At 47.0% G+C, this 12,248-nt stretch overlaps 1 protein-coding gene across 1 annotated transcript in view; it reads right to left on the minus strand.

Moving 5' to 3' along the window:
* Positions 1-1,898: 1,898 nt before the first annotated feature.
* Positions 1,899-12,248, minus strand: part of LOC147981494 (uncharacterized) — a gene marked incomplete at its 5' end in the record, with an annotated part of 55,303 nt that continues 44,953 nt past the window's right edge. The window contains 2 exons of the mRNA XM_087515984.1: positions 1,899-2,056; positions 2,653-3,067. Of these exons, the coding sequence (XP_087372110.1) occupies positions 1,899-2,056; positions 2,653-3,067 (573 nt within the window). The remainder of the gene's footprint in view (positions 2,057-2,652; positions 3,068-12,248) is intronic.

Below are 12,248 nucleotides of genomic sequence, written 5' to 3' on the forward strand. Positions count from 1 at the left end.
GTCCCTAAACCACCGCCGGGTCGTCCCTTTATATACATAGGTCAACGCCCGTCGGTTTACAGAGTCCCGAGGCTGGATCATCAATGTGTCCAACTCGGTCTCTATCCTCCCTATCTTACAATACAAGTTACATGAGAAAGTCGGTTTACATCTACAGGCCTTAACCCGCCTTTGGGCCTTGGGCCTTCGTCAAGCGCCGCCATCCTTACGTCTTTATGGGCCTCTAATCTTCATAGAGTTAACCCGGCTACCCCTGGCCGGTTTACGTCCAGTAGTAATATCCCCAACAGCGGGCATCGCGTCCATTAATCCCATCAAAACCACTACCCACCGATGCTCTCTCTGCTCCCGCGTCGTGTGACACATTGGGAGACATGGGTGAGCTGCAAAAGTTGCAGAGATATGCGAGTTTGTGCGGCGGTGGATGCTTTTTGTCAGCGGGGAGCTAGGGTTGCGTCTGCTTGACGCGCTCGTTGCGGTCTACAACCAGCCATGGCCGAAGCAGAAAGCGGCCTCACCAGAAGCTGCTGTCTACAGTGCGCCATGGCTGGAGATAGACCAGTGCGACGACAACGACATTGGGATGCTACAACCGACCTGGAGGGATGTTGTAACCGTAGCCATGCGGAGCTGCAACCGTGGCCCAGAAAAGCTGAAACCGTGCCGGATGCTGGCGAGTGCTACAACCATGGCGGCCATATGCTGGAACCCGCACAAATTTCTGCTTCCATCGACGTTTTCGTTTTTTTGCTGAAACTAGCGCCCTTTTTGTATTTTTTTGCTACCACTGGTTGGTATTTTGCTTGAACCAGCATGAATTTTTGCTACCACCGGGTTTTTGATTTGCTGGAATCGCTCAGCTTTGCATCTTTTTGCTACCTCCGCCATTTTAGTTTGCTGGAGCACACGGATGCAACAACGGTTGATGCAGGAGCTGCAACCGTGCCTGGTATTTTCCTGGAATGGGCGACCGCGATGAGCTGCAGCCTGCAGGGGTGAGCACAGTGAGCTTCAGGGTCACCACGACGAATTTGTGTGGAGGGGCGGGGGGTGTTGCAACCACAACCAGGTTTGCTGGAACCGATGAATCATTTGCTTGGAACCAGCACCAAAAAATGCTTCCAGCAGAGTTTGTTTTCTCTAGACCATCGATTTTTTTGCTACAACCACGTTTTTTGTTGTTGGAACTAGGACCCAAAAATGCTTTCATCAGAGTTAGTTTTTCGTTCTTTGCTAGATGAGTGACTTTTTGCTACAACCTTATCTTTAATTTGCTGGAACCAAGGATTTCAATTGATTCAACAGGGGCGGCAACATAGAGCATCTTTTTTGACAACTTTTTTTGTCTGCGAGCGTCGACGGAGAGCGCTGTCATAGAGCACGGTGGCGACTTTCAAGGGTGAGGGCAAACAGGGGAGGGCAACGGCGCGCTGCGCGATGTGGCGACCGGGGGGGGGGGGGGGGGCGCCATGACCTGCAGCGGTGCTTTCTTCAGATCTAAAAAATGTGCCAGGGTGACAAGCGCTGGGAAAGGCGCGATCCGACGGCTATGCGGGGGCGCATCTAACGGCCAGGGTTGGACCGGCCCAAAGTTTGGGCCGGCGCACTGGCGCAGAGTGCAGCCCTTTTCCTAATGTGATGAAAATAATCCTTTGACCAATGTCTTCCGTAAGTCACATGGGCATTTACCTATGTCGGACAATATTGATATTGAACTACTAGAATATTCATGCCCCTGTTGAAGCGCACGAGCTTCTTGCTAGTAGTAATTGTCGAGCACTTGTCTTAAGGAATCCTAATGCACCTTATATCGTGAAATTCTAAAATGGAGTATATAGGGGGTAAAGATCCAAAACTTCGAAACTGACAATAATGATATCTTTCTTTTCTTCCAGTGATTACGGACCCAATGGGCAACCCTCGACGATGGTTGACCAAAAATCTTTAACAAAGACCAAAGCTCCGTTGCTGAACCAATAAGGTAGCTGCTCGTTGCCGTGCTTGGATGATACAAAAGTGAGCGCTTCTCGCTTCTTCTCCATGAAGTCTATACATATGGGCCTGTTCCGATGTCCTCCCACTCTACGCTTCGCAAAATTCCGGAGCGGGAGCGGAGCCGAACGGAAAAGCCTCGAGAAGCTGGCTTCGGGAAGCTCAGCCCAATCGTAGTGTAAAAATTCGAAGCTCCAAAAGCCCAGCTCCATGAAAAGCAGAATCAGGAGTTGCCCAACATTACAACCACACTGGCACCGCCGAGTGAAGAAAATCCCGAACCGGTACGCGACCCGCCCCCCATCGACAACTCTCCCTCTCGCTCGAGGTGCTCGACCTAACCTTCCTGCCGCCGCCGGCTCAAACCAGACGGCGCCCGGCGCCCCCTACACCTCCAGATCCGTCCGTTCCAAGACCATCCCCGCTGGTTCCTGTCGCCGGTGCTCGCCCCGACACCGTTGGCGCTGCTCCTGTATATGCACATGGCTGACCGAAGTGGGCTGCCTCCAGCCGACCCAGAGGCGCCCAACAGGCTAGCGGCCTCCTAGTTGAGCTGCAATGTTGCGAGAAGCTGAGAACGCTTCCGAACGGTTTGCAATCGCTAGGTGAAGTGAGAAGCTGGCTTCAGAAGCTGAATCTGTGGAGTTGAGGAAGTTGGGAGTGTATCGCTTATGCTCACAGCAGCTACAAATTTCTTATTATGCTTCCCAGGTGAAGCTATAAAGCTGTCATCATCACAACACTCACTGATAAAGGAGTAGACAGCTTTACCACGGACAGTTTTGGCACGCATCAGCACATTGAAGCCGCCTGTTGGCACCTCCACAAAATCGAGGTCTATAGTTGCCTCAACACCATTACGAACAACATGTGTCTTGAATATAATTTTACCATTGACGTTATCAACATGGTTAGCAGTCCTCGAGTCAAACTGCCCAAAGGCTTTCACAGACCCATCAATAATTGACAAATCTTTGTCAACTTCCTTGCCCTTGATCTTTATATCAATTTCAATTAGGTAGCCCATTGCAGATATGCCCCGTGCAGGGTAGCTCAGACTTAGATAACCACCATTCTAAAATGTAGCCAACAATTATTATCAATCCCAGAGTTAATTTACAGTGTAGATAGCTAGACAGTATATATATGGCAATTTTGAGTTCAAAACTTTTTTTTGAAAGATCCAGCAAATTGTTGGCATTCATATATTAAGCAGGTAGAAGAGGGAAAAAGAAACATGGGGGGTGATCCAGGGATCAAGAGAAGGAATATAAAAGAAGAAATATAAAAGAAGAAAGGCGCAGCTGGCCAAAAGAAGGGGAGCTACACCTTAGCTGATCCCCGATGGTGGCTCTGCAAATGGTTGTGCTAGACACTGGGCTCCCGCTTGCTGCCACAACTCAATACTACGCCTGATCACAGCCAAGATGTCGGTCTTCTGCGCCACCTTACCTCTGAAGGTACAGTGGTGCCGCTCCAACCAGATTTCCCAAAGCACGAGCATGATGATGGTCGTGATGCCCTTCCTACTTCCCTTCGCGGTGTTGCTGATGATCGTGTCCACGATCTCTGTTGAGCGTTGAAGGGAGGACCAGAGACCTGGCTGCACGGCATGGCAACCCTGCCACGAGGCCACCTTCTCCCAGATCTTCACGGACAGCTCGCAGCGCCAGAACAAATGAACCGAACTTTCAAGGTGTCGAAGGCAAAGTTGGCAGAAGTATTGGTTTTCCCATCCTCTACTTTGCAGCCTATCGTTGCACCATAACTGATCCAGATGCAGCAGCCAGGTGAAAGCTTTGATCCGGCCAGGGGCCCAGGCCAACCACAAGGTTTTTCTGAACGAAGCCTGAACCGATCCAATTAACTGTGCCTGATATGCTGACGACGCGCTGTAGATCCCACTCGCCATGAATTTCCATTTGATTTCGTCAGGCTGCCCCGGCCTCATACTCGTTTTGGCTGTTCTGATCAATCTCTCTAAGATCAGGAACTCCTGGAGGAGAGGGTTAACGTTGCCATGTACTAAGTCCTTGATCCAAGTATTGTCGCGCAGCGCTGCCTGTACAGTCCTGTTCTTTCTTCTCGAGTGCTTGAAAACGCGCGGGAAGGCCGTATTGAGGGGCTCGGCACTAGCCCAGACGTAGCCCCAAAAGGGAGCCTTGCGGCCGCCGCCAATGGTGATTATCGTCATTGCACTGAATGCCGCCTTGTCACTCTCATCACAAGGTACTTCCATTCCCACCCATGGTCGTTCTGGGCTCACCCAAGAATGCCACAGCCATCTCAATCTTAGGGCCCTGCTGAATTTTGAGAGGTCGAGGATGCCGAGGCCACCGTACTCCGTGGGCGAGCAAACTTTGGACCAATTTACTTTGCATTTGCCGCCGGTCAGATCTTCATCTTGCGCCCAGAGAAATTTGTGACAAGATTTATCCACCTCCTGCAGAATTTTTTTGGGCACCCGCAATGCGGTGATTGCAAAAGTTGGCAGCGAGCCGAGGACAGTCATGACCAGCACCCTTCTGGCAGCTATAGACAGCAGCTTTCCTTTCCACCCGGCGAGACGGGCCCTGATCTTGTCCAGAACGAACTGCAGGTGCACAAGCCTTAGACGTTTGATGGTGATTGGCAGCCCCAGGCATGTGAGAGGGAAGTATGCGAGCCGCCCGCCGAAGCTCTGCAGAACCTGCTCCATATCGATGCCCGAGCATCTGGTCGGCGTGGCCGTGGACATTTGAAGGTTGATCTTCAGACCAGAGGCTTCTCCAAAGCATGAGTGTTTCAATCTCCTCTTTAATCTGGTTAGCGAATATGATCGCATCATCTGCATATAGACTGACCCTCAATTTTATTTCTCTTCCCGGCAGAGGTTGGAGCAGTCCTAACTCTCCAGCAGCTTGCAACAGCCGGTGCAAGGGCTGAATGGCGATGATGAACAGCAGTGGGGAAATGGGATCACCCTGCCTTAGCCCCTTTTTGTGCCAGACCGGCTGCCCGGGTAGGCCGTTGAGCAGGAAGGAAGAGTGCGAGGTTGATAGCAGCATCGCCACCCAGTCTCGCCATCTGGAACTGAAACCCAACCGCTGCAAGAGCTCGAGTAGATAGGGCCAGGATATACTGTCAAAAGCCCTAGTGATGTCTAGTTTCAGTAGCAATGCCGGCGTGTTTTTCCTGTGCAGCGACCGGACTCCGTTCTAAACATACATGAAGCTGTCATTTATGAATTTGGTCTTCATGAAGGCTGTTTGGGCTGGTGAAATAATCAGGTGGATGACCTTCGCCAGGCAGATGGACATTACTTTTGCAATGAACTTTGCCATGGAATGAATGAGACTGATGGGGCGATAATCAGCCATCTTGATAGCCCCATCCTTTTTGGGCAGCAAAGCCACATGAGCAGAGTTGAACTTGCTGAAGTTGTGGCCAGAGCAACAATAGAACTGATTAAGAGCAAGCATGACATCTGCCTTAATAATTGTCCAACAAGATCTATAAAACACTCCATTAAACCCATCCGGTCCTGGAGCCCTGTCCTTTGGTGTTTCCTTGATCGCTTCCCATACTTCCTCCTCGGAAAAGGGGTTATCCAAGCCGGCATTTGAAACTGACGGCATGTTCAGCTGATCCCAGTTGAGAGTGGTTGCCCTTGAATCAGAAGAGCCCAGAACCGCATTGAAGTGATCCAATATCATCTTATCTTTGTCTTCGTGTGTTGTGGTTGTGTTACCATCTAGTTGAATGGAGTGGATGAAGTTCTTGCGTCGCCTCGAGAAGACTTTGGCATGGAAGAATTTTGTACTGGCATCTCCCGCTCTGAGCCAGGTGATTCTAGAGGCTTGCCGCTTCCTTGCCCTTTCCACCACTGCGAGGCCGATCCGCCATAGCTTGAGGGACTTTCTTAACTAGAATTCGGCAGCAGAGAGGGCCCTACTTTCCTGAGCGATATCAAGGCGCAGGATTACCCCATTGACCATATGGAACTACACCTTGGCGTCGCTGAACAGGGTTTTGCTCCAAAGCTTCAGGCCTTTTGCTGTTTTTCCTAGCTTGATCACCAGCCTCTCGAAAGCACATGTGTGAGTAGTTGGCTTGTTCCACGCCTTCTCAACGGTCTCCTGGAAATGCGGGAAGCGCGGCCAGAAGACTTCAAATTTGAACCTTGCCCATCTAGGGGGGGGGGGAAGCATTTGCCAGCAGGAGCGGGCAGTGGTCAGAGATGGTTGTCGATGCTGCCATCAGAATGTCGTTGGGGAATAGCAGCTCCCAGCTAGTGTTGCAGAAGAATTTGTCAATACTAACAAGGGTAGGGTTTTGACGCTCATTGCTCCATGTGTATCTCCGATTTTTACACTTGATCTCTCACAGGCCAGCCAAGTCCAGGGCGTTTCTAAACCGTCCCATTATCCTCCTATTCAGATTTAGATTATTTTTGTCCCTGGCCTCATAGATGATGTTGAAATCGCCATTAAGAAGCCAGGGTTCTGATGCAGGGGGCAAAACACGCGAAATCTCTAGAAGGAATTCATCTTTGCGGGTGTCATCGGCCGGTCTGTACACCATGGTGAGCCAAAAGGATTGACCCGTCTGCAGCACTGTAACTTTGGCCGTAATGGCGAATTGGCCTATGCTATGAGATGAAACCGAGACAAGGGTTGTGTTCCAGAAGATGGATGTACCTCCCCTCGTTCCTATGGCTGGGAGGACGATGCAATTAGCTAGCAGGGCTCCTCCAGTATCCGACACAAGGCCGCGATCAGACGTCTATCTTCGTCTCCTGGAGACAGAGGAGAGCTAATCTATGCGATACAGCAATCTCACGAATGGCTTCGCGCTTTGCCGGAGTGTTCATGCCCCGGACGTTCCAGCTCATCATGGGGTAGTGGTTGTCATCCATGGGGAAATCATGTCATGCTCCAAAACCTACAATTACTATTGAACTGGAAGGAAAACAGATACACCATCCACTACAAAAAAATACACTTCCGTGATGATACGTGTTTGTCACAGTAGGTCGCATTTTTTGTCATGCACGTACACCCATGAAAAAGTTATGACAGAATCAAGATAGTCATACATGTGCTATCGTAGAAGTGTTCCATGACATTACCAAAATTATCATCACGGAAGTGTCCACTTCCATGACGATAAATCGCGTGTCACAGAAGTGCTTTCGTCAAGGGTGACCGACACGTGGCATCCACCGTAACGGAATACCGTTAAGCTATCGGGTCGGATTTTGGATCCGATAACCAGTTAACAGCCCTGACCAATGGGAAATTTCCACGTGTAAAATTCTGATTGGCCGAAGGAAACACGTGTTGCCTCACCATTGGGACAGATGTCATCCACTCATTGGACAGGAGGCGCCTATGATAGGTCGACACGTGGCACGACCCAACAGTGGCCCATTCCGGTGAAAAAGGCCGGCCCAGTAAAAATTAGCAGGCCGGCCCATATAAGGCCTACTTGTGTCAGGTCCATTTAAGCCCACGGCCCATACGAGATGTGCCAATTCGGCCCGTCAACGGCCCATTAAAGATTTGACACCATTCCAGCCCATCGTCAGTTCGAGCCCGTTAACAGCCCGCTATATATTTGGGCTCAATATCGGCTCGATGAGATTTCGGCCTGTTAACGACCCATTTAATGGGTGGGCCAATTTTCAGGATGTACATCTTTCGGCCTTTTAGCGACCCATTTAAATGTTGGGCTAATTTTCGGCCCGGTGTGTCTTTCAACCTGTTGACGGCCCATAAATCTGATGGGCCATTTGTAGTCGGACCCGAGTTTCGGCCTTTTAGCGACCCATTTAAGTGTTGGGCCAATTTCTGGCCCGGTGTCACTTTTAGCCTGTTGACGGCCCATAAATCAGTTGGGCCATTTGTAGTCAGAACTGAGTTTTAGCCTTTTAGCGACCCATTTAAGTGTTGGGCCAATTCCTGGCCCTGTGTGCCTTTTGGCCTGTTAACGGACCATAAATGAGTTGGGCCATTTGTATTCGGACCTTAGTTTTGGCCTTTTAACGGCACATGCCCTTCATGGTCCAATACCAGCCCGGTTTCTCTTTCGGCCTGCTAAAGGCCCACAACACAGTTGGGCCGTTTACAATACGACCTGACTTTCGGCCTCTTAGCAGCCCATGCTCTTCATGGTCCAGTACAAGCCCGCTATCTCTTTCGGCCTGCTAAAGGCCTATAGTATAGTTGGGCCATATGTAGCCCAAACTTAGTAACAGCCTGTTAACGACCCGGGAGGTAAGAGGGCCGACCATTAACTTTCGGCCTAGTAACGGCCCATTAACTTAATGGGCCCACTAAAGTCCGTTCATGTCTTTAGGCCAAATTAGATAATTTGAGCCCATTACGCGAGAAATTATGCACAGGACCAAAACCGATCAAGCAAAGGTACGACATACAGGGAATAACGTTGCACATCCAGCATATATTACAGGAAATTACATCCACTGGGCAATCAAAGATTGATGCCACTGCAAATAAATGAGCAGAACCTAACCATCTACAACGTCACAATCTGCAACCTCAGCACAGATGATGCCCATAAGCATGTGGGCAAGTTCTTGCTGCTTTGCTACACTGTCTCTGAAAACATTGATCAGTTGTTGTGTCGCACGACTCTGCACCTCTGATTCATCCACCATTTCCATCATTGCTTCAGCCATTAATTGGTTCACAAACATACATTTATTCCGTTGCATTCGAGACAGAGGATACTGAACAGATTCAGATGGCGATTTTGGCAGCCTTGTATTATTGATAGTGGAGAGTGTCTCGACCACTACATCATAACATAAATTAGGATGGGAACCAAACAGATTAATCATGAGTTATTGCCATATTAACTGGCCTAGATTTACTGGAAAGAAACAATGGGGTTGCCTTGTTGTTTTCAGAGTTTGTCTTCTTATCTTCAGCAGCCTGCACAAAATTAACACACTAGCATTGCTATCATTGGCCAAGTCAGATAATAGGAAAGCAACATTGACACAACGAACGTTTGGGCAACTAGCCTACACCAAATTAACACAATATGGCACAGCTATCATCAGCCAGGTAAGGTAATACGAAAGCAACATTGACACAATGAATGAATGGGCAACCAGAGAAGCACTATAGTTCAGTAATGTGCATGATATGAGATAGTACATTCATGCAGCTCAGTATGCAAAACTACCAGGCAGTTTTCCTTACAAAAATCAACATTGGCGCCTTTAACATTTTGCTACAACTAATTTTAGATCAGATAAAGGTTAAATTCACGCCGATTAACAAAATACATGCTGATGTAAAAATATAGTGATATACAACAGGCACTTACATCAGCATTGGAGCACAGAGAATTCCCGCAAGATATTTTCCTCGAATACGATCCCAATGGAGGAAGTCTTGTATCGTTTAACCTTATTTTCTAAAAGAGAGATGGGTAAGAAACATGTAGAAAATATGATCAGAATGCTATAAAATTTCATGATGCGAGGATGCGCACACGCTTCTTAGAATGGAGTTGACATTCTTTTGCTGGACTGGAGGGGACTAGTTCTTTGGCCACTGGAATCTGCTTATTATCAGTGGGAGTTGGGTTTCTCTGTGCTGGAGCAGTATCTATGAAAAATGGACTTGGTTTATTATCTCCTGGCGTTTGGATCTTTTGCAAAGACCTGGTTTGTAACCCTTCAGATTCTAACATAGCCGTCTTCCCCTTGCATGCCTTATATAGAAGAATGGTGATTCAGTTATAAAACATGCTACAGCAGAGATGGAATAGGTACTGAAGAATAGAAAGGCATGACATATTGACATGTATTCCCTCCATCCGGAAATAAATGGATGGGTCTAGGCGTATTTCAGTTCTAGATACAGCCAGTTTTATCCATTTCTGCGACATTTAATCCGGACGGAGGGAGTATGATGTAAGAGCTAGGGATACGACAGGACAACACAGTAAAAAACATTGAAAACCCCACTGCAGAACCAAAGTATTCAAACCCACTGATATGAGATAGTACACTCATGCAGCTCAGGATGCAAAACTACCAGGCAGTTTTCCTTGCAAAAATCAACATTGTGGCCTTTAATCATACATTTTGCTACAACTAAATTTAGATCAGATAAAGGTTGGATTCACACCGATTAACAAAATACATGTTGATGTAAAAATATAGTGATATACAACAGGTACTTACATCTACATTGGAGCACAGAGAATTCCTGCAAAAATCTTTCCTCATAAACGATACCATTGCAGTAATTCTTCTATCTGCTAAGCTTATTTTCTAAAAGAGAGATGGGTAAGAAACATGTAGAAAATATGATCAGCATGCTATAAAATTTCATGATGCAAGGATACGCACACGCTTCTTAGAATTGTTTGACATATTTTTGCTGGACTAGAGCGGACTAGTTCTTTGGCCACTGGAATCTGCTTATTATCAGTAGGAGTTGGGTTTCTCTATGCTGGAGCAGTATCTATAAAAACTGGAGTTGGTTTATTATCTCCTGGTGTTTGGATCTTTTGGAAAGGCCTTGTTTGTAACTCTTCAGATTCTAACATAGTCGTCTTCCCCTTGCATGCCTTGTATAGAAGAATGGTGCTTTAATTATAAAACATGTGACATCAGAGAGATGGAATAGGTACTGATGAATAGAAAGGCATGACATATTGACATGTATTCCCTCCATCCGGAAAAAATGGATGGGTCTAGGCGTATTTCAGTTCTAGATACATCCTTTTTTATCCATTTCGGCAACATGTAATCCAGACGGAGGGAGTATGGTGTAAGAGCTAGGGATACGACAGGACAACACAGCAAAAAAACACTAGTTGAATGTAAAACTGTATGCTAGCGGAATACGTACAGAAATAACTAAGGCAACATACACGTGTATGATTGGGAAAATAAGATGGCATTGCAACAGAGCACTAGAACAGCACTTCAATGTAAAAAAACATGGTATGGTAGACAGATGAAGTACATACTGATGAATAACAATGCATAAGATATTCAGAAGCATGATGTCCAAATTAAGCAGATGGCATTGCGATAGAGTAGAATGACAGTACTTGAATTTGAAAACATGTTATCATGAATGGAATAGGTACTGAAAAACAGGAAGGCATGACATATTTACATGCATGATCAGCATGCTAAGCACATGGCATTGCAACAGAGTAGATACACTCCAGGACATTATATGCATGTTGTACCCATATCACAGGCCAAGTTAGAGCAAGGACCTTGTGGGGTGAAGAGGATTCATCATCTTTCTGCAAGTCTTCTGAAGAACTGCCTTTACATGTTACATCATATTGGGTATCATTGACATCAAGTTTATTGGCCTTTACATTGCTCCGTGAGGTTCTTGTGGATATATCAGTGTGTGCAATTATATCTGACATGCATGGAAGACAACTAGTAGTTAGATTTATGTAATGAGTGCATGTAGGAGACGACATAAATAGTAGGACTGGGGTTAACTAGCAGCAACAGGTCTCATAAACTAAAGGGAGAACACAGATGAAAGCTACAGAATATGTATCGTTTGTACTCAAGATTAACTAGATGGCACACAAAAGTATTAAAGAACAACATAGGTAATACTACAAGTGGTATAATACTATAATCACCAGCCTCTGGGATAGCATTGGCTGATGGATGATAACTATGGAACAACGTTACCTAAATAACAAGTATCTTAGTGGAACTATGGAACAGCGTTAACTCCTGAACAAGACCCGTAAGAGATCAGCATGAATATACAGTGAAATGTGATGATCTATTTTCCATGCTTAGATGAATAACAAAGCCATAAATGTTGCACACAAGTAAGATGAGGGTACAACCTATCTGGCTGCCATCCATAGGAGTGAGCATCATGTGCTGGCTTGTCGATGGCCCTGCAGTTGTTGCGGCTGTCCATGTCGGGCACGCACATTCGATGCAGGGAACTGTTGAGTGGGGACTATAGCTCCCTTCTGGTGTATGCTTCCCTTGTTGGAGCAGCTGCAGTGAGTCGGAAAATGGTGTGTCTAAAGATGCAGATAACACATAATGTTAAAAACGACATATCTCTTTGAACTGAAGAAATACACTAAGAGATCAGCAGCAAGGTACGAGAGTGGTCACACGTATGTTGACTGAAGACTAAATTGGGGTCACATGATTTTATTTTACTTTGGTACTGTCCGATCTACGCCGGATGGCTAGCCGTCTTGTGCCTCCCGGCTGACACTATTCG

This window comes from Triticum urartu, chromosome 3A, assembly GCF_056163025.1.
Source record: "Triticum urartu cultivar PI428250 chromosome 3A, HENAU_Tu73, whole genome shotgun sequence".
In the NCBI taxonomy this organism is placed as follows: domain Eukaryota; kingdom Viridiplantae; phylum Streptophyta; class Magnoliopsida; order Poales; family Poaceae; genus Triticum; species Triticum urartu.